Here is a 26,536-nt window from a genome sequence, read left to right as displayed (position 1 = left end):
GGTGAAAAGAAAATACTAACAAAGACCTAACCAAATAAGTAAATCCGGAAAGAGATTACACAAGAAGATATGGCTAGATGCTGTGGCTGAAAAACATGAAAGACAAGTGAAAACAGGAGTATAGATGCTGGGGAGCTGATTAGGGAAGTGGTAACAGGTGTGGTGGGTGTGGAAGCCAGGACTGAGTAATGAGGAAATAAGAGGCAGGTGTGCAGGTTATTCTCAGAGGGAAAGTCCAGGGATATATGGAGACTCCACAAGGGGGAAAAAAATACAGAAAAGTTAGTTAGGAAAATCACAGGACTTGAACTAAGACTGTGACATACAGAACAGAATATTAGATAAACATTTGTGTCACCAGTCTACTAGAAGTTTTTTTTTTTTAGTCAGAGTGAAGTTAATCTAGTCAGTCAATTACCTGGTTGATGTTCAGAAAAATGAACAGATAAATACTTTTCAATCTTCTTGCAATAAAATTCCAAACATGATGTAGTTCCAGCTTCAGTTTCTGCTCTGTACATTAAAATATGTTTGTTTTGTGCTATTGGTCAAACAATTTAATTGCATCACCTTGGATTTAAGAAATGATGGACATTTTCCACTATTTTCTAGTGTTTTATAGTAACTAAGTACATTTACTCGAGTAACTTCAGCACATATCGAGGTATAAACTCTAACTCTACAAAAGAGTGATTTTACTGGTGCATCAATGTAGATTATCACTACACTGATGCACCAGTAATTACAAATTAATACATATTACTCAGAAACATGATTACTTTACATTTTGTTCCATTAATTTTGTTTTGATCCCAAAGCTTGTGTAGCCTACTTATTTAAGAAATGCTTTTATTTGTGAAATTCACTTGCAACCGACTGTTTCTACGCTGCAGGTTTTGCTGGAAGATGAGTGCATCCTCCCTCAGTCCAATATTCTGACATTTTAAAGACAAAATAAACAATGAATATAATCCACAGATTACTGGATAATGGAGGTAATCTGTGGTTTGCAGCTCTAATTGAGTCTGCTCCATATACCAAACAAACTGCCCCACCTGGACAAACCAAGAGGGGGAAGAGGAGGCGCAGCAGTAAACCAACATGAAAATGCCAATAAATCTGTGACTTATTCACAGAAACCTACCAAATGCTGTCATACAGCGGCAGAACTCCCACTGAATATTACCCTCAACTCTCTCTCTCTCTGTCTCTCTCAGCCCCTCTCTCCCAGCAGCAGAAGGAGCACCCTATAGGCTAATCAGTTGGTAGTTTCAATCCAGCCTCAGCATCCTCCTCCTCCCAGAAGAGGACAGCCGACAGCCGGTGCGTGCGAGGTGTTTTTGTCTGCTACCATGGTGGAAATTACGGATATCGTGTGCCTTCTGGTCCCGCTGGTGATGCTCACGGGGTCTACCTTTCAGACCGACGTGAAGAGCGTCAAAGAGGCTGAAAAAACTGGGAATTTCATGGAAGACGAGCAGTGGCTGTCCACCATTTCACAGTACAGCCGCAAGATCAAGCACTGGAATCGCTTCAGAGACGTAAGTCCGCCGTGTTGGCTGTGAGATGCGCGGTAATGCGGTAAGATGCGCTGCTGGGGGAAAGACGCACGGCCACGGGAACAGCTTGAACAGTGTTCACACACTTTCTAAGCCTGATAATGCGCACAAACTTGTTACTGATGTCTGACCGTACACCCATCCCCCCAACACACACTCCCCACTCCGCACATTTTAAAAGAAATGTTTCAAAATAAAAGGAAATTCAAAGATAATGGGCGAACGCACTGGACTGGAGAAAACTGCAGAAGACACGGGATGTATTGAATAAGCATCACCTCCATGCACGTTTAGCCTTTTGTTGTTTAAAAAAATGTCTCAAAGTGTTAGTGAAGTGCTGGTTATAGTTTGGGGGAATTAGTGGATATTTTACTTCCACTTCAAAAATCCCGGTTGCCGATGGTGATATTTAAGGAGAACCAGCTTTCACTACAAATCCACACCTTTAAACACCAAAGTAAATAAAGGCCACTACTCTTTCCAGTTTTAGTGTATAGCTCTTGGTTAATTGTAAACAATTATTGTTTTAGTCACACTTGATTAGAGGAGCCAGGGCCGTGATTTGCATATTCACCTAATGAACAGACAGAACTGGGTTGCAGGGATTGATTAAAGCCTGCAGGATTTGCCTGCTGATATATTGCTGTGTCTGTAAATGTATACAGTGGTTTTTGCCTCCAGCTCTGTGAAATGATTACTAATGATCCCAACAGGATTTGTACAATAGTGCAGTTGGATTATGTTCCATATTACTCCTGTTAATTGTGTTTTAATTGATCCAGGGTGGTTAATGCAGCATGTGATAGGTATCGTTATTGGATTTGAAACGGGAGCAGTTGGCTTGACCACCTATATGAGAACAATGCCACATCTTCACAGGAGAATGTGAGTCTTTCTAAATCATAATAATCACACAGAGGCTGGGACTGTACTTATAGGAGTAATGAAATTGTGCACATGGGAAGATTAGGTCTGAATTATTGTGGGATTATGACTCAGTGGATGCTGCTCTTTTAATACACAGCATTGATTCTAGATGTGAGTTGGAGCCCCAGCTTTACTTTGAATTAAAAAAAAATCCTCCTTCCAGAGAGAATAAAAACACAAACACACTGAGAATATGGAGCATCCTACGGTATAAACAGTTAGGGGAAAGTGGGATCATCTTCTTTACAATGCTTAAGGGTTTGCCATCCAGCTTGAAGCTGTCACTTGCACTGCTTTCCCATTTTACCACAATTTAACATCAAAGCTGCTGTGTAACACAAATAGCTCCTACACACTGTGCACACTGTATCTCTTTCATGATCATTATTCCCAGGGGTAATTTTCTTAATCCGCGTGTGCATGCGTGCGTTTCTATGAAAGTGTCTATACTTAAGTGTGATTTTATTAGAGCTGTTTTGTGTGTGTGTTTGTGTTGGTGCGTTTGCAAGCGTGTTGAAGGGCAGGAGCGGTGGTATCTCTGGTGATGATGATGATGACAGAAGAAACATCAGAGAAACGAACCGCTGAACCTCCCCCAGGGGAATTGCCAATAGAAACCACTTTGATTTCAGCTTGCTACCGTAGCAACAGCAGTGTGTGTGTGTGTGTGTGTGTGTGTTATGATGTTGAAATGGAGCATGTATCACTGGGAGTTCGATGACTCTATCCCCACACCAGTCATGCTTCAGGGTGGAGGAAAAAGTGGAGACATCCTTTATTAGAATTGTTCATATCATTAAAACTCTAACGTTTTTCAACCTAAAAACCCTTTGTGCAACCAACTGGTGTTTTCTTGATGATTCTTAATGAGAGCTACTGAATATTGAATATAATGAACATTTAATTGGTGTTGCCTCACGTTGGCTTTTGAGCTAAATAAAACTGAACTATAAAATGAGGAGCTCGTTCTCTGGGAATTGTTTGGTAGATGTACAAAGAACTGCCAGTGACACACTTATATGCGTTCAGACTACACAAATTGATGTTGGCTTGCATAGTCCTCTGAGAGCTGAATGTTTTATATTAATCTCAAGCTGGAAGGCCATAATCAAAGCTCTTTTTTTCTCTCTTTTACACAAACATGCACAATATGCCCACAAACCTTAACACACACACACACACACACACGCAAACACAAACACACAAAGCATAGGCTGCAGAATGAACACTGTAAATATTTCATATTTATTCTCTTACAAAATGTAAAAGCAGAATCAGGATAAGAGAGTCTTTCACTTCCAATAAAAATAGCTCCCACACTTTGGTTCAATCTACTTCACAGGGACACAAGGCGATTAGATTTAACAGTTACAGTCAACAAATAATAGAATGGGATACCTTTAGTCCTTTAATCTGACAGGTGCACGCAACATTTAATTCCACTAATGCACCAAATCCAGGAAAAATACAAAAATGAAATATTAACTGGGGGAAGGCCGTCATGGTGACTGAATGCAGACTTAATTTAACCCAAAGACTCACATCCTCCCTCAGCGTGAAATTGTTTGTCTTTACTTTTTGTTGCTGTTATTTAATCATTATGGATTGCTGACTAGACAGTGCGACCAAACGGAAACAGTGGATAAATCTTGAGACAGTAGCTAGTAAACATGGAGATTCATTCCTAAAAATACATCTTTTTGTTTGTTGTCCTCTCAAGGAGATTTTTTTACAAACACACACTAAATAAGATTTGTTAAGCACACAGTAATTCGAGGACTAAATTATAGAGACAATTTGGCGTCAACTGGTGTAACCTCACTAGTCGAGAATCTGCGTATTTTCATTTTGGCAGGAAGTTAAATGGCTGGCGAATACTACATGCAGTTTATAGCAGATCCAATCTGGTGTGTCTACTAAAGGCAAATCAATGGTAAATTCAATTTTTTGCTCCCCCCCCCCGTGACAATGATACTGTCCATGAAATCTTCATGCCATGAAATCGGTGTGATGTTTTATTCCTGTTGATTTAATAAGGTAAACTTATTTTGACGCCTAAAAAAAGATGACGTTTAGGACATAAGAACACATGCTCACACAGAATGGCACAGTATGTCCATGAAAGAGAGGAGTGAGTGTTTGTGCTGTGATTTTTGTTTAATATTTTTCTCATTTTTATCCTTCCTATCCAGCGCTGTCTCTGCCTGGTAAATCCTTATCTTAAAAACGCACAGCTCTACAGTCAGAACCACCCAGAACCAATCCTGGCTGCACCTGTTATCCACTCCCTACATTTTTAATGAACAGAAAAACTCTGTGCCAGCTCAAAGCACATCAGGTCCCTTGTTGATGCCAGTGGATTAAATATGCAGAATGGTGGAAGCACTTCTGTCAGGTCTTGGCAGTTTTTATTGTGATGTTGGTTTGCACGATATTGGTACTGTATGGAGAACTCTGAACGGGGGATTTACCTCTGCTTCCTATCGTCTCCTGCCTCCTGTGCTCTGAAACTGGCTACAGTCCAGCAGGATTTTAACACATTGTTATTGCAGGTGCACCCCTCCCTGCTCCTTCTTATCATTTCATTATAGCATAAAAGCCATAATTGTGGATAATGGCATCTGTAACACTGGAGCCAAATACTCCATTAAAGACTATCCAGATGAACAGTAAATTATCATCACTAGGCCTGCGCCCAGTGGTTTTCCTATCAGACGGCCGTTCAACTCCCCCATACTCTCTAATGTTAGAAAAGGCTGCTGATACAATAATGCCATGAATGATGATAACAGCTTATCAGACATCCATTAGTCTATCTAGTCATGCTTTGTTCTGGCATGGGTCATTCCTTATCACATTCCTGATTCTCTATGAGGCCGACAATGTCCAGAGCTCTGTTGACAATGCCCATGTAGTGGATCTTGATCGGCTCATTCACTTCTGGGAACTGTCAAAGGTGGTCTGGTTGTTCAGGATTTGGACAGAGTACCAGTGCGCTGTGTGGTGTCTTGGCTGGCTACCAGAGCACTAGGTGGGCTGTAATTGAGTAGAAGAAAAAAAAAAGAAAAAAGAAACAACCTTTCATTATGCCCTGCTTGCACTACTACATCTGTTTCGTACTGCAGTACAATAGCCACAGCTGAAGGGCACAGGTGCTGCAGAAAGCCAGGGGGTAGTAAAAAAAGATGATAAATATCACATTTCGTAGCAGATGCAATTGTGCATAAAATCCAATAAATGTGTCTTTACCCAGAACTCTCCATACACATGTGAGTAATAGTTGCTGAGAAAGATACAGCCCTTTAAGGCATCATTTTGTACAACATGCCTCCATACAGAGGCCAGAGACTCCTGTGAGTATTTTGCATGCATGGCTTCTCACAGTGACCTGCTTCTGTTTTGGCTACACCTGCAAGTCTATATTCTATATAGGCTTTTTGCAGAGAACACCTGATGTCCAGGAATCTTTCTGTAATAAGTTCTTTATGCGATACAATATCCTGCTGTAGTCAGAAAACTGTATTTACAGTAAGTAGCCCAGTTATCAGCAGCAACAAAAGCCCCATATACTTTTTCTTTGAAGTTTTGCATTATTGTGACTTTAGTTCATATGAATTCAGAAGTAAAACGTGACAATTTAAAAGTATTTGATTTGTCAGTGTTAGAGAAATTAAAATGTTTACCCTCCTGTGACCTGATCCACCTTACTTTAGTATAACTGAAACACTTCTGAATGGGGCCTATTGTGGATTGTGGAAATATAATTGTTGCTCTCAGTGAGCACAGTTTGCTCTAACCTTGACTATTTGATAAGGGCCCAGATGTCTTTCTGTGTGAAACCACCTCCCTTTTGTGTTACCATGAAAACTGATGTATTAGGCTGCAAGCAGCCAGTGACCCTCATGCTGTACCAAGGTGCTGTGTGACTGTTACTGCTTGCAAGTAAAACTTGTTTATAATCTTACCAAAGTTCGTCCTCTGAGTCTATTTGTTAAAGAACAGTCAGGCATTACGCTTCTTAAGTTATCATGAGACTGTGAGTATGTGTTTGGCATGTTCAATAAATCAAACCTTTTTTAAACTAATAATTACTCTGTGTCAGTGACTGTCCCTACAGTAAATTACACTAAAGTGTTGTTACCTTTGGGTTTAAGCCAGACTGAGTCTCTGCCAGTGCAAGATCAGCTTTTCTACAGTAGCTGATACAATTTGATCTGAAAATTTGGTTGGAAATAAAAGATCCCTAAGAGCAAAAAGGACTTTGTGCACATGTTGAAGAAGTTTTTCTGCAACCATTAGTGATTAGACTAACTAGTTTACTACATTAGCAGTAGCTTAATCTCTTGAAGATCAGAGGCATTTCATTCTATGTTATTGTGTACAATTATAAAATATGTAAAAAGAAAGAAATCACTATGACTGCCTCACCCATTTCATGGCATTTTGCCATAGCTATAGCAACTATTGTCATCTCAGCCAGCAAAATTAACTGTCAACAGCCAGAAATGAGAAACCTGCTGTTCAGAAGATTTTGTAGTTTCCAAAGAGTAGTTTGTGTTTCATGAGTATTAGATATGAGTAAGGCCAGTCTCTGGACTTCTCAGGCAAAATCACAAATCACAGCCAGTTCCCCTTTTTCACAAGATGCCCCAGGTTTAAGTTCACTGTTGCTGCTGATGTGGTTGTGACTCTCTTATTCGATGACATTGTTTTGGACTCCCTTGTCCCTAATCATTGGCTGATTCTTATCCTTCTTGTAGCCCCTACTAAGGCATCTTCATTGATTTTCCATTGCTGGATAAGTCTGTTTTTCAGTTGAGCTCTGTGTTTTCAGTGAAGTGTGAAGGTTCTCGCTGTTTGGACCAGATTCTCCTGTTGGTTGCAGACTTTTCTTATTCCCCGTAGGGCCCTGAGAGGTACAAAACCTATTTTTATTTATAGATAGTAAGTACAGCGCTGGTGTGAGACTTTATGGACTAAGTGTAATTTTTATAGCTGTATCTGTTTGCCTGTTGTGTGTGTGTGCAGTGCATGTTGTAAAACTAAGCTAAGGAGTTTAATAATTTACCAAAATGCAAAATTTCAGCCAAATTCAATGAAAACTGTCTATTTTTGTGCTGCAACTTTGAATGTGTATCCACTGAAATGGGAAAAAGCAATTCACCATTTACATCATTAGGTGCTATTGTCAGACAGGCTCTCGTCACTGTATTTCTGATGTCACTCAAACCTACTTCAGTGTGAAGAGTGACATTGAAGCCTTTCTTGAATGAGGCAGAAAATTAACATGTATAACGCACAATAGCTTTAAAAGTAATTGTCACATAAATGAATACCTTCTTTCTACCAACTTCAGTATAAAATAACATCTATGAAGCAGAAAGTAGAAGTGCAATGCAGACAATATGTCTGTTCGTCTGGAAAAGTATATTTTCTTAAGTAAAAACGGATAATTCTCTGCAAACTGTGCATGGGAGATATATTTAAATTACTAACTCTAAATTACACTATTTTCAATGAAACATAGCTCTGTGTATCACACATATGTTGTAGGTGTGGACATGCTTGGAATACATTTGGATCTGATCTTATTTATGTGTGTGTCATTTTCTACATCCCCTGATGAACTGGTCCATCAGGGTCAAACTTCCCTGCCCAAAGGTCTACAGTCATTCTCAATGTCCTTTCTGTTTGTGTCTTCTGGTTTAATGTCTCCCTGTTCTGAAATACTATAGAAAAAGCATTAGAAGTAATATATGGATATTCTAGAAAAAATAAATACTCTACAAATGCAAATAAGGAATTTTCTGCTATTTTTAATATTTTTAACCCTTTATGTAAGCAGGTAGACTCATTTAGTTCATGTGTGTGTCAAAACATCTGTTTTTGACACACACATCATGTCCCATGTAATGAAAACCATTACAAGCGACGTTCAAAATGTTAGAGTTAAATGTTTTAAAAGTTTCAAATGAAAGTGAGATTTTCATTTTTAAACTTTCTGTAATCATATGTACTAGTTTTTTCCAAGTTCTGTTTGAACTGTGAGAATATTAGAAAAAGGAACACTCCAATAAGTAATAATGAAACCAAGCTTGCAGCTACTAGATCTTCAGCAGGCAAATGTTTGACAAGTCGTAAAATGGCATCTAATAGAGCACACCCTGTGCATTTACAGGCAGGTAGATGTGGAGAGTCTCTGTAGATGCAAATGGAGGATAAATCAAAGTAAAAAGGAATCAGAGTGTCAAAATGGGTAGGAATGTGGAAACAAACTGCACCTGTAGCTCCATGCTTATCTCAAAGAACATGCTTAAATGTACAGGGTGCAGAGCGTCTGTAGTGTGTTTCAAGAACATTGTAGCAATTTACATGCTCAGTTCCTTAATACCAATAAAATAGCAAGAGCTTAACACTGCAAAATTATTAGAATTACACAATAAAACCTTGTATTGTCAGAATAATTTTCTGGGGCCTACAGAGGTAAAAAAAAAACTGTGTAATTCTTGCGCCACCTTTCACATAGCAAGTCCTCCCAGCTCCCTTACATAAGCCTTGCCCTTGATGGCGTGTGATGCTCTGCATTTGCTGTGAAATCCATAAGCATCAGCTCAGAGCCCTAAGTGCATGCAGAAACACAGGAATCAGCAGTCGTGCTTCTCATGAATTACCAGTGCACATGGCGATAAGCGGACAACATATAGGATGAGAATATTGTAGAGGGAGTTGTTTCATCTCAAATATGTCTCGTGTGATCTGTAAACCAAAGCTGAGAGACTGTGAACAGCAACTGAGTCTTCATGTGAGTCTCGAGGTGGGAGGAAGTGATACGAGGCTGTACGGTGCAGCTCTGCTGAAGAAAACCTCAGGGCAATGTCATTTATGATTTTTCAGCTTTATTTCATCAGATTCTGGGGTTACATTTTTTACTACAGCAGTATCTAAAAGTGTATTTCAGGAGTGTGCTTCGACAAGATTATTGTCGATGTTAAAATAAAACCTCATTGCATGAATATGTCTTGTAAAGATAAATGTATAATAAAATTTTGTATATGGAACTTGCTGAATGTGATTTGTCAATTGCTTAACAGCTAATTAATGCTTTTCATGTCTGAGAGAACTCCTCACTGTACATGGTCAGCTTCTTTGTGCAGCTCTGTGTCTCTTGTCTTTTAAGGACTTCTTGTACTGTCTTAAGGATCTTTCACTGTAGGCACAGTCGGTTTGAATGAGGATAAATCATGCGGACCTGGACCACAGTGAGGTCTGGAGGGAGACTGCAATAAGCAGATGTTTCAGTTCAGAGTGGCTCAGTCTGTTTCTTCAAAGCAGGCGACTTTCTGATCAAACCCTCCAACATCAGCCTCAGTCTCCAAATGCCAGAATAAGGTTGTGGCTCTCGACCTGTTTGGAGCACAGCGTGATGTTATAGAGCAACAATGTCATTAAAACTTGGACGTTTGACGTGGCTGGATGGGTCAGCAAAATGTAAGAGTTGAAGTCAGTGCTCTTTTAGTTTCCCATTTACCAATTGATTGAACATATTTTATTCTTTAAACTGAAATAGAATAATTTGCATAAAATATTTAAAGATTTCTCTCAGTAAGAAACTAGAAGTCACTTTAAAATATGTTACTGAACCTTCATCTGGCAGCTGATCTCCAGGAAAGGGTTTATATTGTGTCCTTTGTTACTGATGAGGCAGTGATGCCCTCTGCTGTCACCGTGAACAGCTCCCACAGGACAGTGTCTGTGAACAGAGTGCATGTGACAGCTGACATTTACCCCAAAACACCTGTCAGTCACACACACGCACAACCCTTCACATAGACACACACTTCAAACAGTTTCCTGTTTGTTCTTCTTTTTCAATCCACCCAACAAATCACACAGATTTTTAGAGATCTGTGTGACACTGTTCAGTTCCTCCTGAGTTGAGTCCAATTTAACAGTGGACAGGCTCATCGGGTCGTCATGCTCAGCCAACAGATTTGACGGATTGCGGTCTGTCGATCAGTATTGTGGAGCTCAGCAGCAGGGTGAACAGTCTGCCATGTTTGATATGGAGGGTAAGCTTCCCTGCTCTGTATAACAAGACGAGATCTCTCTGATGTTATCAGGTAGATCACAGAGCTCCTGGATACAGCTGAGTGTTTTCAGCCCTCGTCCTGTCTCCTCTAATCACTTCTGTGGAAAAAACAGCAGTTATTTCACGAGAGTTTTGATCTGTGAGTCATATTTCTGTGATGCAACTTCTCTGCTGCGTGCCAAACTTGTCACTGTGCTCCTTGTTTCATGCTCACTTTCACTGAACACTCAGGAGAATTTATTTTCCCCAAATACATTTTCGACCTTCTCTCTTTTATGAAATCATTGATTTCCAGTCGTGTCAGCACAGCAGGACACTTTCCTCATTGGTCCTGGCAGAAACACAAATACAGAAAGGCTGCTAAATAATGCAAGAGCTGAAGGATCCATAAAGGAGACATAGGAAGCATCAGATTAATGGCCAGGTCATAAACTCATTGAGGTCTTTACCCTGTTAATGTGGGGACTCCATCAGGCCCGACAAGGTTAAACTTCATAACTGACGATCATTCACAAAGATCAGCTGGAGTGTTGAGTTAAAATCCAGACATAAGCCCGTTTACTGGAAGTGATTTTTCTGTCATTGAGGAGGGGAAATGAGCTCAGCACTGCACTGAGCAGAGGACGAGAGGAGCAACGGCAGTGCAGTTAGATTTCAGTGCTCGAGTGGAGTCCTTGCCAGTGATGAAAATATTTAACTCTGTGAAATAAAACTGACGGTCAAAGAAGGGCCCAGCTTTCACGAGGGCAGCTGAATTCACATGTTGGAATTATCACTTTTCGGGGAGCTGTTTGGCACACACCACTAATACAGTAGATTTTTACGGTGATGAGTAAGTCATTACTAAGGGGTGCAGGGTGGTCGATTGTAAATATCTTTTTATAAATCATGTTTTATATTACAGACACAGCAATATGTTCAAAAACCATTACATGTGTGCTGTCTCCTGTGGGAAGTTGGAAAGATCCATATGTTCTTTGTTTGAGTTTTCTTCACTTTTTCTGTTTGTTTAAACATGTTTTTTCTTAATCACGTTAGGATCCTCTAAGTATATGCAAATATCTGCTAAAACTAGTACAATTTCCCTTGTGGTTGTTTTGTGTTTGTCAGTGCTTTTCTCATTGGTTTGAATTGATGTCATATGCATTAGTCAAACTTTAGCAACATTTGAATACAATGTAATGACAGTTGTGGTGTTGTTTTCTTATGTTTCCAGGCTGATTGAAGCACATACTTGTCATTTTGTGTATTAAAATATTAATGTTGTTCTTCTGATCTTTTTTTTTTCTGTGATATGTTGCTTCATTTGTCAATTTTTGTACTCTAAGGAATATATTTATGTGTTCAGGTGCTTCGAAATACAAATATTCAAAATATATGAAAATATTTTCCTCATGACCTTACAGTATCACTGAATGAAGCTTAATTCCCTTCACTAATCTTGGCTCTTTTCTCTCCTTTTGCTGTCATTTCACCAGGAGGTAGAGGTCAGTTCTCTCCAGTTCTACAAAACTCCTCCACTCACCTTTGTACGATGTCTTTTTCATTCATGACTCATTTTCCTGTCTTTTTTGTGTGTCTTTATCTCTGCTTCACCATCCATCTTCTCTGTTTTTTCTCCTTCAACGTGCCCATTTTAATTAGAAAGATTAATGTTCTAATTAAGGTGAAAAAAAGGAATAGCACTTAAAAGGCAGCTTACACCCAATGCCATATGTCTCCCATAAAGGCACTGGGTGCAGATTTGTTGGGCTCATTTCCATACAGATGTACAGCCACAGTACATACCCATCTCATCTCTGGTGTGACTTATTTGGCTAATTATCCTGCTGTTAGACTAATATACACAATGTAAGACGTATGCAAAGATAATGTAAACTACTTCACTTCTCTATGAGGATGACAGAGTGTTAATATTGTTCTATCAATAACGCTGTGAAATTACATGGCTCCTCATTTGCTAATAAAACGTTTCTGCCTGTTTCTGCAGGATGATTATGTGCGTACCTGGGATGAAAATCAAGGTTCTAATGACAGTAAGTCTTGCACCATGTCATCTCTCTCTCTCTCTCACTGTGAGGTTGCTTACGTATGTTGTTGTGTCTTGCTAGTTTAATATAGGCCTACGTGCATCAACACGTGAATTTATCTTTTGAAAAACAGAGTGTGCAGAGAATATTTTAACTTGAGCAAATAAAACAATTCTATACTTAATACAGGTTTAGAGTTAGAGTTTTTGTTTGGTTTTATTATCCTTGAAAGAAGTAAATAAATGTATTGACCACAAAATAGATTGTTGGAAATTGTATTATTCTTTCTGCTTGATAGTATTCTTATAGCACATATTACTTGTAGGCCCAAGGTTCCATGCATGTAGGCCACATAAGAAAAAATTGGAATAATGTCTGCCTGAATTGTGTCCTGCATTTGAACTGTGATGCTTCCTAGGCCATCAGTGGTTCATCACATTAGACAGCGTTGTTCTGTGTTTGTATTTTACTGGTCGGACAGTTGCTGTCCAGGCTTGTAATGGTTCCTCAGCGAAAATGTTGAAAGATGTTAGACCTCTATTTTATCTGCTTGAGTGGATCTGATGCACCGACCCCAGGAGATGCTAAACACTGGCTCAACTTCAACCCATCACCACTTCATTCTGCTTTTTCTCCTTCTCTGCTGCACTTGAGCAGGAGTTGTGTATAAAGTATCCGAGGTCTCCTCCTGCTGCCCAGCCTTAATTGAGCCTTGGCAAGATGAAGTCATGACAAAAAGTCATGTCCTCAACCATTGTCGCTTGATTTGCAGTTTGAATGAAGTCAGTTGAATGGTTGAGTCCATTAGCACAATTTCCAAAGGCTTAATGAAGGGCTAATTATGGTTTCCAATAAAAGGCCAGAGAGAAGTAAAAGCATGAGAAGGGAGTGAGTCAGGGGTGGGGGCTAATATGCTTTGATTTAGTGTAAAGTGACTGGCATCCACATTATTCCTGCCAGCTCTAAGGCAGTTTGGTGACAAGGAAATCGCAGACTTGAGGGAGAGAGCTAGTTGCCTGGTACTGAAGAGTATATAGGATGAAAATGAATAAATCAGATGAAGTGAAAAAATGTGTTCGTGCTCGGTTCATCTGTAAAGAGGAGACTGCTTGTTCATTAGGACGAGAGAGGAGAGAGGTTATTAGCAAAATCACATGATAGTTGATAAACTGAAAAAAAAATGGATGTGTTGATTTATGTCTGAAAAGCTTCTGTAAAAATGTTTCTATAATGTCAGTTCAAAGAAATAAGAAAGCCTTCTTAAATCTTTCAGTACCCAATTAATCTTTTTCTGAAGGCTCTGCATGTTTTGTTAGCACAAGGACATCCATCCATCCATCCATCCATCCATCCATCCATCCATCCATCCATCCATTTTCTATACCCACTTATTCCTTAACCAGGGTCACAGGGATCTGCTGGAGCCTATCCCAGCTCTCTTTGGGCGAAAGGCAGGGGTACACCCTGGACAGGTCACCAGTCCATCACAGGTCCACATAGAGACACACAAAGACAAACAACCACACACACTCACACTCACTCCTATGGGCAATTCAACTTAACATGCATGTTTTTGGACTGTGGGAGGAAACCGGAGTACCCGGAGTAAACCCACGCAAGCACGAGGAGAACATGCAAACTCCACACAGAAAGGCCGGGTCAAGAACGCCCTTCTTGCTCTGAGGCAACAGTGCTAACCACTCATCCACCATGAAGTACAAGGACATACAGATTAAAAAAAATAAATAACCTCAAGCCTCCAGGACAGCTGAAGTGCTCTTTAGTATATAATTCTCTGGAAATCTACTTTAACCCAATGTTATTTTCAATGTTCTTTACTGTTTTCATGATGAGGGTGGGCAATGGGCAGATCTGGGCAGATACGGTGCTGAATAAGCCCGATATTCTCCCCAAACTGGGTGTCACTGACTAAAGATTTGAGACAGATCAGATGTTGTGTATGTTCGGTGAAGGGGCTTCACAATGCTAGATGAATTACCTGACTGATCCACAATATGACTCTTGGGCCATTTGTGTCCATGGCCTGTCACAGCATTGACATTAATCTTTGCCTTTTCATTAACTGCAACCACTCGTCTCTCACGCTCAACCAAACATTATAGCTGCATAACCCTAACCTAAAATTAACTAAGATGTCATCGCCTTGACCAACCCATTGTTGCCATGTGCAAATAATGCACTGGCACTGAATAGTGAGAAATGAACATACAGTGGGTACGGAAAGTATTCAGACCCCTTTAAATTTTTCACTCTTTGTGTCATTGCAGCCATTTGCCAAAATCAAAAAAGTTCATTTTATTTCTCATTAATGTACACTCAGCACCCCATCTTGACAGAAAAAAACAGAAATGTAGAAATTTTTGCAAATTTATTAAAGAAGAAAAACTGAAATATCACATGGTCATAAGTATTCAGACCCTTTGCAGTGACACTCATATTTAACTCACATGCTGTCCATTTCTTCTGATCCTCCGTGAGATGGTTCTGCTCCTTCATTGGAGTCCAGCTGTGTGTAATTAAACTGATTGGACTTGATTAGGAAAGGCACACACCTGTCTATATAAGACCTTACAGCTCACAGTGCATGTCAGAGCAAATGAGAATCATGAGGTCGAAGGAACTGCCCAAGGAGCTCAGAGACAGAATTGTGGCAAGGCACAGATCTGGCCAAGGTTACAAAAGAATTTCTGCAGCACTCAAGGTTCCTAAGAGCACAGTGGCCTCCATAATCCTCAAATGGAAAAAGTTTGGGACGACCAGAACTCTTTCTAGACCTGGCCGTCCAGCCAAACTGAGCAATCGTGGGAGAAGAGCCTTGGTGAGAGAGGTAAAGAAGAACCCAAAGATCACTGTGGCTGAGCTCCAGAGATGCAGTAGGGAGATGGGAGAAAGTTCCACAAAGTCAACTATCACTGCAGCCCTCCACCAGTCGGGGCTTTATGGCAGAGTGGCCCGACGGAAGCCTCTCCTCAGTGCAAGACACATGAAAGCCTGCATAGAGTTTGCCAAAAAACACATGAAGGACTCCCAGACTATGAGAAATAAGATTCTCTGGTCTGATGAGACCAAGATTGAACTTTTTGGCGTTAATTCTAAGCGGTATGTGTGGAGAAAACCAGGCACTGCTCATCCCCTGTCCAATACAATCCCTACAGTGAAACATGGTGGTGGGAGCATCATGTTGTGGGGGTGTTTTTCAGTTGCAGGGACAGGACAACTGGTTGCAATTGAAGGAAAGATGAATGCGGCCAAGTACAGAGATATCCTGGAAGAAAACCTCTTCCAGAGTGCTCAGGACCTCAGACTGGGCCGAAGGTTCACCTTTCAACAGGACAATGACCCTAAGCACACAGCTAAAATAACAAAGGAGTGGCTTTGTGACCGTTCTTGACTGGCCCAGCCAGAGCCCTGACCTAGACCCAATTGAGCATCACTGGAGAGACCTGAAAATGGCTGTCCACCAACGTTCACCATCCAACCTGTCAGAACAGGAGAGGATCTACAAGGAAGAATGGCAGAGGATCCCCAAATCCAGGTGTGAAAAACTTGTTGCATCATTCCCAAGAAGACTCATGGCTGTACTAGCTCAAAAGGGTGCTTCTACTCAATACTGAGCACAGGGTCTGAATACTTATGACCATGTGATATTTCAGTTTTTCTTTTTTAATAAATTTGCAAAAATTTCTACATTTCTGTTTTTTTCTGTCAAGATGGGGTGCTGAGTGAACATTAATGAGAAATAAAATGAACTTTTTTGATTATGGCAAATGGCTGCAATGACACAAAGAGTGAAAAATTTAAAGGGGTCTGAATACTTTCCGTACCCACTGTATATCTGGATTTTTCAGCACTGATGCTGTTGTATGACAGTAGAGTTGAAACAATACTCCAACTTCTGCCTGGCTTCAATATCAACCTAATGAAGGTTTTTCTTTAGCTTCAATGAAACTAAAAGTTTTACACATTTGCCTCAGATGGCCAGAGCAGAGAATAGTACTTGACTGCTTGCATTTCCCACAGCATAAAGCCCTTCATTTATCTTTTTTCCTTTTTCTCATTTTGACGTGTGCTATCTCCTACCATTGATCTACCTTCCTTTATGAGTGGCCTAATGAAGCGGAGGAGCAAGAAGAGACGCTGTGTCCCCCTGAGACGTCCCTAAATCAGTGCGATATCTTTACTCTTGAGCTCAAATGAGCCTGCAGACCTCATTTCTCAGCCAGGCGGCACAGAGCGCCGCACTGCCAAGCAGAGCAGGACAGAGCATTTGAACTGTCAACACTCCTCCAAAGGCACGGACAGTCGATGCCAACAGCAGAGCGAGGTGAAAATTTGTATGCAGACACCGCAGTGACTGACTTCACTTCAGCCAGCGCTGTGCTGAGTGAGGGAGAGGCCAGGGTAATTTGCAGTCAATTTCGGCATTCAATTCATCAATCCAGCAACTGATTGAATCTCCTCGGTCTTAAGACGGTAAACACTGCAGGAGAATAGTTGTAATTTGGACTTGTAAGAACAAACAAGTGTATATGCGCAGTCGAGCATGCCACTACAAACGTCTGTCTGTGCATAGTGCTCACAGAAAAGCTGATCCTTTTGTACTGTACGTACACGTTCAGCAGTGCCCTGGTTTTCCAGATGCTTATCTCAGCCAGAGACACCAGGTGAATGGTGAATGGACACTTGCTGGCAAATCAATAGTTTCAGATCAATGGCAAACACTAAGGACAGGAAAACAAGCTGAGACCACACTCTACAAGGTCTAGAGTTTAATACCTCTTGAGGCTGTTGATAGATACTGATATCTATCTTGGGCAGCTCATGCACATTCATTTAGTAGATTGGCGTCAGCCGCCTTGTTGAAGTCTCCCACTGGATGTCTGCCCCCCAGCTCGCAACAATGTCAAGACAATCAAGCAGGCTCTCTCATTTTTTGTTGTAAACCTCTCCACCGCTATTAATATGTTTTTTACTCCACAGCAGCCACCAAATCAGTCTTTTCCCCCACCAGGGACCCAGCCTAGCTATTTGTTCACACTGCCCACTACTACAACTCTCAAACTTCAAAAACAGCTGCTACAATCCTTCAGGGGCTATTGCTGCCCATCTCACCTTCACACTTTTTAAAATTTATCAAGTGTCATCACTTCCCACTCTCATTCCTCAGACCACCTGGGGTTATTTCTGTCAAATTTAGAACTCCATGTATGAGACTGTGAAGAGATCAGCATGTTGCACCATTTCCAGAGGGGAGTCAACCCTCCTCTCCATCTATTTAAAGCAAATCTTTTTAAGACATGGCTCATAGCATTTTGCTCCTGGATATCGTCTACTCAACATTCTTTAATTATTCTCCAAAATAAATCACGTTTTATGTAAATGTAGCTTGAATTTTATTTACAGTATGTTGCAGTAATGTTGTACTTACACAGCCATTCTCTGGGTGCATGAATGGTTTTAGGAGACCCAAAGCAGTAAAGAAAAAGTAGCTTCTGTAATCAATATTTTTATGTTAATGGAACAGTTCAACATATGTTTATTTACAGTACTTTTGCTGCCAAGAGCATGTTGAGACAATCAATACTACTCTCAAATCTGGACGCTAAATAAAAAGCTGAAGCCACCTGATGACTTGGAGTAAAGACTAGAAGCAGAGGGAAACACTAAGCTTTGCTCTACTTAGAACAACCCATCTGCCAGCACTTATTGTTTTACCAATTCGTTATTTAATCAATAATTATTAGTGAATTCAATTTTTCAAAAATAAATGTACATTTCACCTTTTCCTTGCTTTCTGGTTATTTCTGGGGTTTTCTGGACAGCAGACAAGTCTGATACCTGGAAGAAAAGATAGCACTGATGATATTAGTGTGGTGTGCAAATAGAAGATAAGAGGGTTGGTGATGAGGATGTAGCTTGAGCTGTGCCTCTGTTATCCCCACTCTGCAGGGATAAACCTCATACAAATCTGGATTGGATTATACTGAAGCACAGGGAGCCTAATTAGGAAAGGTTTACTGCTGCAGGAATTAGTTTAATACCAAAGGAGAGACTTTCGACAAGTAAAACTTGAAGTAGGTGGGTGCACTGGGAGTTGAACAGAGTGCATGCGATGAGGAAAATAATAAACGTGCGGGCAGAGGCAGCTGGGCTTGTTGACAGGTTGTGACGACGTCTGATATGAGGGGAAGACAAAGAAATATGGAAAGAACAGAAAAGGCATGATAGGCATGATTGCACAACGGGGGTTTCAGAAACAGAGAGGAGAGTTCTCACAAACAGCAGATTGAGCTGCAAATCACAGTCAACCCAGAAATGATTTCCGGACCACAGAGAGCCTGTTGCTATGGAAACGTCATCATAGCAGGCATTGCTTTAATCCGTGGAAGCCTGTTAAGTTAACATGAGGCTCAGGCAGCCACCTTATGCTTCTGTACTCAAAACACAGTGCTGCGCCAGCATTGTAGCCGCTCGCTACAGACAAGATTTATTTACAAGTGTTTTGCTATTAGAAGGCAGGACTAATTGCTTTGTGTTTCTATGCTACTTCTTTCATTTCTTTGGTGTAAGTATTGATTAAATCTTTGTCAGACGGATTGCAAAATATTTAGTGTTGCCACTTGTAGTGCTGGATTGCCACATTAACATTCTTGTGCTTTGTGTCAGAAAGTGTCCTGAATTGGTTTTGCAGTTGCACTGGGGTGAAAACCTGCAAGGAAAACAAAGGAAGGCATGCGGTTACAGAGAGAGAGGAGAGAGTTGAGGAAGGGCAAGAAAAAGATGGAGAGGAAAGCTGGAAGATGTATGTGATACCGTGCCCTGAGATACTCTACGCAATCAATGCCAACTGGGATACGGGAGGGAAGGGGACCAGAGAATAAGGCTCCACTGTTGACAGTTTAAATGGATGAGGAGTCTGCATCTAGGCTTTAATGCCTCCAAGCCTCACTGTTTCTCCACAACAGCACAGCAGATATTCAGTCAGTTATACAACCAGCTCAGCCATGACAGGGGGTGTATTGTTTTGGATTTGCTTCTCAAATCAGATATCTGTCGGTTTACTTCAATAATCCTGTGATCGAGGCAGCATTAATATATTCAGCCACAGGAGAGGACATGAGTGGGGATCCCAAGCCTGCCTGCTAAATTATAATAGTGCCATAAAACAGGATACAGTATGAGCAAGGGATGAATGAATACATGATTTACAAGCACCTCTGTCAGATTAAACCTGCAGTAGTACACTGTGAAAATGTCATATTCCAGTGTACTGCAATGATTGATAGTGTAGGTGAATAAAGGCCAGGGGAGTAGAAAAGAATAGAGTGTGACATCTAGTTTAGGCTCCAGGAGGGCTGCTAGGTTCAGACAGCTCTGACATATGAGTGTGTGTCTGTGTGTGTGGGGGGGCTGACACATGGTCTAACATTAGCTGATAGCAGAGGTTGTGATGGATGGATCAGAGTGAGCTACCCATGCAGTCTTTAGCCTACATTGCAAAAAGTATTCACTTCAGCAAGTGTAATGTTAAAATTGTATCTCAATAAGCGAAAAGTTTAACTTTTCATTTAGCACACTTCAACTTTTTGTTAATGGAATTACATTTTCTTGAGAATGCTTCTACATGATCCCAAATATGATTTTACAAAAACTCAGAACAACAATCTAATCTGCTTCATCTTGAAGGTCTTTTAAATTCAGAAGGAAGATTCTTTTATACTGTCAGTACAGCACAAAATAGCTTAAGATGCATTTTGTTTACAATGCAAGAGCAACACATCTGTGCCGCTCCAATAATTTAGACATACTCTTAGGTTATGCTGAACAAATAGAGGGGAGAGATCTGGGATTTGAGACTGGGAGTGAAAGGTAGAATGAGGGGCAGAGAAAGTGAAGCAGCTGGGGACACTACAGTATACTTCTCATTTTCTGTTTTTTCCCAGATGTAGACACCACCAAGGACCCCTGTCAAAAGGTTAAGTGTAGCCGGCACAAGGTGTGCATCGCCCAAGGCTACCAGCGAGCCGTGTGCGTCAACCGCAAGAAACTTGAACACAGGTGAGTGTGTTGCCCCTGGGTAAGTACGGCCTGACACTTAACACAGTCAAAAATCTTCTCTGTTAATACACACTTCCATGAGGTCAACACAACCAGGTTTATAGCTGGTGGTTGACGCTTCCTGGGATGTGTTTTCCTGTTGGCCCTTTGTGGTAATAATAAAGCTTTGGGCACTAGCACAGTAGAACTGCCTGCTGTTAAGTGATAAGCTAATACATTTAGACAACATGAAAGAGGGCAGTTTACTTCATGTTCAGGTTGGCACTGCTGTGTTTGTGCTCTGAATTAGCACAGCGGGTGCTGTCTCAGCTGGACACAGTGAGGCTGAAAGTGTTTGTGTCTCCTCTGTCCTGCAGACTGAAGCAGCCTGCTCTCAGGTCTCCTGATGGAAACTGTCAGCCCTGTCCCATCTCCTCCACTGGCCCCGTGTGTGGATCAGATGGACACAACTATGCCTCAAAGGTAGTTGGGAGCAATATCATATATTCATCTACATTACTATAAGTGGTATTTTGTCCCTGTGATTCTACTGTTTGAAACAATTCTGCAGCCAATGTAATGATTCCAAGAAAATAAAGAACTGCATATTTAAACATTTTTGTCAGATATATAGCATTACAGCAGAATACCAGCTTCTGATTTTGAATGCATTTCGAAGAATATGATTGGATATATATGTATGTATACATGTATATATATATATATATATATACATATATACTCAGTTGTAAGTGTATTATGAAGTCTAACACAGCAGTCCTTCAAAAAATCTTCCACCATGAAAGTGATAATGTTCAGTTTTAGCTGAAACTTTTTTTTGAGAGGTGTGATTTCAATTTGTGTTGATTTTGGAGGCTGCAGTTTTACTGAGTCATACTGAAAGGTGTTATATTATATCCCATTTATACCATTGAGGGTAAAGAACATAAAAATGCATGTCATTATAATCCGATACAACAGCACCATCAGCTGCAGCCTCCAAAATGGCAGGACTGTTGTATTAGACTACATTAGTCTTACCTAGCTGTGCCTAATATGCTGTAATATATAATATACTAAGAGGATTGGAAATCATAGAGTACCTGTACAGTATCACACTCAACACAGCTTAGTACATTCAGATCCACTGTCACTTCTGCAATGTGTCTTTGTAATAACATGTGTTGTGTTAAAAAAAGTTGCTAAAACAGTCTTCACACCTACTATCAGTGTAGGTTGAACTAACAGACATGTCAAAGAATTTGTACTTAAGTATTAAATAGTACAAAGTGTATGAAAAATATGTGCATCTCTCAGATATATACACATTTATTCTCAGCCTTCGGATCGTGTTATAGGCATGCACCTTGCACATTCAGAGCTGAACAGCGTGAAGAGACTCTCGGGGGAAAAAGGGAGACAAAGAGCCACGATGTAGAGCGTCAGAAACACCAGTTGGTGGCCTGTGGTGACAGACTCCCATGTGTTTATTGATTTATGCTTTGTCTTTTGGATCACTATCCCTGACCTTGTGAAAAAGCAGAAGTTGGAAAGCACATGCAAGACTCCGATTTGAACTGAGGCGTACAGTTGGTCAACTCATGAATATTTGATCCATGTTGCTGCAGTAACTCAGTTTACTTCACCTTTGTGTCTCCTTGTTGATGTGGCCGGTGTGCGTGTGTTGATGCATGTATGCATGTGTTTGTGTTGCAGTGCAAGCTGGAGCAGCAGGCCTGTCTTACAGGAAAGGCTCTTACCCTGAAGTGCACAGGTCTGTGTCCTTGTCCAACTGCTTCTACTTCTAAGGATGGTAAACATGGTAAGCTCAAAAACAACAACAGCCAATACAATATATAATATGGACAAATATATTTATTTAATATGAATTCACTAGTATTGGTTGCAGAACAAGGCTGCCCATCTTTCTTTTTTATTCTCTGTCTCTCACACACAATAAGTATAACAATTACAGTATGAATCAGTGACACACATGTCATATTCTGTCTCTCCCTCTGGCCTCCACAGAGAGCTGTACTGGACAGGATCTGGCTGATCTCGGTGAGCGGCTGAGGGACTGGTTCCAGCTACTGCAGAGCAATGCCAAGCAGAACAACAACAGCAAGCCTGGGGCCAGAACCTCTGCAGCCAGCACAGCATCAGGTTAAAGCTACTACTTAATGAAGCCCAATCGCATTAAGAAATAGCTACAATACTTTATTTACAGATAGTAGTGAACTATAAAAATGTCACCACTCTTTTATTAAATCTCAGTGACGACAATGGTTGTTGTAACCCAGCTGCTACTGCTGATCTAACATATACTACACAACTCTGGATGTGTAAAGCTGACTTCTAAGATACTGTTTTCTGGCTCCTGATGTGCTAGCCATTTACCACGCAACAACTGCAACTGACTGCAATTAAATAAGCAAAACAAAGTCCAAATCTGCACAAATTTAACCTGATTCTCCTGGTGCTACATCCTAACTCATGTCTTCATCAGATCGCACTAGAAAACTAATGGCTGGATATTAAAAAATGTTAGTAAACAGTTGGAACACACGCAGGAGCACACTGTGCTTAAAAGCATCTTAACCAGACTGTAGAGTCTGGAGTGAAAAATCCATCTCATGGGCTGATGATAAGTTCCAATGTTGTTTTTGAAATTACATAATTAAGTAACATAATCAAGAAAATAATGGATTATGTGATTTGCATTGGAAACGGGGCATATTTCTGAGCACATTGGCATGGTTTCATTATCCATTTGTGCAGCTGTCCCCTGATATAAATGAATGTTTGTTTGTCTGTTTTTTTGTTTGCAGTGCTGGACAGGAGCCTGGTGGCCAGCTGCAAGGACTCCATAGGTTGGATGTTTTCCAAGTTAGACACCAATAGTGACCTGTACCTGGACCAGGCTGAGCTGGCTGCCATCAACCTGGACAAGTATGAGGTCTGCATCCGACCCTTCTTCAACTCCTGTGACTCCTACAGGGACGGCAAGGTCTCCACTGCCGAGTGGTGCCTCTGCTTTTGGAGAGAGAGTGAGTATTATCGGGGCATCTGAGGTGTGTAGCTTGTGTGGCCATAGGCATAAACACATTCACAGGCATTCAAACATCAAGATGTTCAACTGCCCATAGGCGTAGCCACCTCAGTGTCGTGTGCTGTTCTGTCATAATTTATCCTCCTACACATTCTCATGGTCCACCAGGGGGTGACATGGTAGCCAAGAAGCACTAAAAACATTTTTGTTGCTTGTTGACAGCCTAGTTCTCCCACAGCTCTCTGAGATTGCACCTGTCAACCAGCAAAGTTCTCTACAGTATACAGTTCTTTGTCTGGGAAGGGAATATGTGGGAATTGATTTTAAAACTGCAGGAAGTCCTGGATATCCAGGAAGACATGATTGATTCCACTCACAAAATAATTCAATTGTGACTGTTGATTGGTTTTTTTGGCAGATTTTAGAAAGTCATTATCTCCACTGTGTGTCTAACCATTGATCTTTTATTTTCACCTGCAAAAAATGTATTTTATATGTTGCTCTTTTCAGAGCCACCCTGCCTGACTGAGCTTGAGAAAATCCAAGTACTAGATGGTGGCAAGAGAAGGTTTGGTAGGTGTCTGACTTCTCATAAGAGCATTTCAACCCAGTGGCGTCTGTCTTCCTTGGTCGAGCAGATGAAAAACAGGAGGTGGGGATTAGTCCCTGATCAGTCTTGTGGATTAGAACTTGATACTGACAGACGGCAAAGGAAAGCAGCCATCAGTGCGTTTTACATGTATGTGTCAGAGGCTGAATATATGAACGTGTGTGTGTGTGTGTGTGTGTGTGTGTGTTTGGACGTGTGTATGCATGTGCACACTGCAGTTTTTGGCTGGCTGGCTGGGTGCCTGGGCTCTGAGTCAGGACTCTCCAAGGACACAAAGCAGCAAGCAAGGGGCAGTCAGCCAGACCAACACTCAGATGATCCCTTGAAGGACTGGATGGACAGCTCTGTTATGCCCCATCTCATTTGTGTTACACTTAACATTTTTTTTCTCCATCTCTGGACTTTGACAGTTAACTCTTCTACCTGTAAGGCTAAGTGTCGCCTAACTGTCCTTTTCCTGGCTTTCTGCCCTCTTTTGTGTGAACACAGACTGTATTTCATATTCATGTAAAGGTTCAGAAATTCTTTTAGAAATCTTGTGTCCTCCTCTATTCCATGATGATTACCTAGCCACCGCCCACACATATAGACTCATACAACACCCCAATATGCTGCAATATGCTGATTTAATACATATTTGCCCCATCTTGCTCAGCGAACATATTTGTATTCATGAAATACAAGGCTGCCACATATGCTGCATGCATTACATTCTCAGTTCGGCTGGGTGCCATGTGTGATGGGGCACTATACTATTTATCTGCTTCTGCCTTCAGGGGGTATGGGAAGATTATAGGGTATATAGAGTAAATTCACCCTGCTATACCTGATTCTCATTTTTGTGTATATGCGTGTGAATGCCAGGCCGATTTGTCCCCAGCTGCGATGAAGACGGCTATTACAGGAAGCAGCAGTGTGACAGGGGAGAATGCTGGTGTGTTGACCAAAACGGAGCAGAAGTAGATGGATCGAGGATTCGTGGCAAGCCAGATTGCGGTAAGTCCCATAGGTTTCAGCTGTCGACAAATAAATAGAATTTGAACCGGCAATTTAAATGTGTCACAAAAAAGACTCCGCAGTGGATCGGCCTTCTCCACAGCACCCCCACATGTGCCTCCACAAGGCTTCCTTTATGTTAAAGGACTGAGGCCCACTGCAGTATAACTCACTGCAGGGACCAGTGCCACATTCATGTGTCCAGACTTATTTGCATTCTAAAGCGCCGCTTGTCACTGTGAGAAAAGTCTTTCAAGATAAATGAGGGCTGGTTGGACTGAACCTGCGTCTGATAAGAATGGGTCCCCTGGCAAGGTTTAGAAATAGCTATTAAAATCCAGACAAAGTCAAACACATGCCCCCGCTTTTGCCTTTGCAGTCAATGTTTTTAAATCTCCATCAAAATTGAGAGGAAGACATGTTGAACAGAATTTATTGCAATGTACGAGAGGCCACAATGGATAATTCAATCTCCATGCATTCCCCCTCTGCTCTGCACTTTGTGTCCGTCTTTCTACAGATGACGAAATGGCGTATTCAGGTGATTTTGGCAGTGGGGTTGGATGGGAAGATGAGGAAGAGAAAGAAGCCGAGGAGACTGCAGAGGAGGCTGAAGAGGAAGAGGGAGAGGTGGGAGAGGTGGATGATGGAGGATATATCTGGTAAAGGGCCAATGTGAAGTCCAGGTTCTCTACAGGAGCATCATGATGGTTCCAAACAAAAACACACACATATACTCATACAGATCCAGCAAAGAGATGGACGTGATGAAGCTCTCACACTCAGAACAACACTGGCTTATGAAAAAGTGAGGGAGAGGGATGCACGGGTTGGGAAAGGGAAGATGCATATGCTATGGGAGTATTTAGTGTAGACGATGTCCTTACAAAGGGAAAGGGAGGGAAAATATCACTATTAAAGAATTGTGGGTCTAAAGTCAAGAATTTTGTCCCTTATACTTGTGAATCTTTGTTCTCTTCTGTTGTCTGTCCTTTGAACTATCTTTAAGCAGTTTTTAGCTGATGCATACTGGGGACTTTAAGCAGCTGCAGGTGCTTGTTATGTGCTTACATAAAAAAAATGCAAAAAGATCGGGTGCATTTCGATAGTATAATCTGGCCTCTTTCATCTTTTATTTTCACAGAATACAAAATTTAGATAACCAGTTTTGGTTTTAGGCAGGAAACAGGTGGCAAAAATACAACGCCACTTTAGAAT

At 41.0% G+C, this 26,536-nt stretch overlaps 1 protein-coding gene across 4 annotated transcripts; it reads left to right on the top strand.

Annotated features, from left to right (window-relative positions):
• The first annotated feature begins 1,352 nt into the window (after positions 1-1,352).
• spock2 (SPARC (osteonectin), cwcv and kazal like domains proteoglycan 2) lies at positions 1,353-26,064 on the top strand. Of its 4 annotated transcripts, XM_026309663.2 has the most exons (12): positions 1,353-1,541; positions 12,054-12,062; positions 12,566-12,611; positions 20,570-20,684; positions 21,041-21,146; positions 22,380-22,485; positions 22,692-22,826; positions 23,492-23,710; positions 24,223-24,285; positions 24,541-24,747; positions 25,187-25,318; positions 25,839-26,064. In XM_026309663.2, exons 1-12 carry the CDS (start codon positions 1,353-1,355, stop codon positions 25,982-25,984), a joined length of 1,473 nt encoding a protein of 490 aa, XP_026165448.1. In that variant the 3' UTR covers positions 25,985-26,064. The 4 variants fall into 4 exon arrangements, with proteins under 4 accessions (XP_026165448.1, XP_026165449.1, XP_026165450.1 ...); XM_026309664.2 differs by lacking the exon at positions 12,054-12,062; XM_026309665.2 differs by lacking the exon at positions 24,541-24,747.
• The last annotated feature ends 472 nt before the right edge of the window (positions 26,065-26,536 follow it).

The sequence above is a fragment of the Mastacembelus armatus genome, chromosome 15, assembly GCF_900324485.2.
Source record: "Mastacembelus armatus chromosome 15, fMasArm1.2, whole genome shotgun sequence".
Taxonomy (NCBI): Eukaryota; Metazoa; Chordata; class Actinopteri; order Synbranchiformes; family Mastacembelidae; genus Mastacembelus; species Mastacembelus armatus.
Note: the sequence above shows the minus strand (reverse complement) of the source record. Positions and strands in the feature narration are given on the sequence as shown.

Excerpts from the sequence above, each read along its gene's own strand:
- spock2 (XM_026309663.2), top strand. The coding sequence starts at position 1,353 with ATGGTGGAAATTACGGATATCGTGTGCCTTCTGGTCCCGCTGGTGATG. Across the intron at positions 21,147-22,379 it reads GACACAACTATGCCTCAAAG|TGCAAGCTGGAGCAGCAGGC; the intron begins GTAGTTGGGAGC and ends TTTGTGTTGCAG. Across the intron at positions 24,286-24,540 it reads TGGTGGCAAGAGAAGGTTTG|TTTTTGGCTGGCTGGCTGGG; the intron begins GTAGGTGTCTGA and ends TGCACACTGCAG.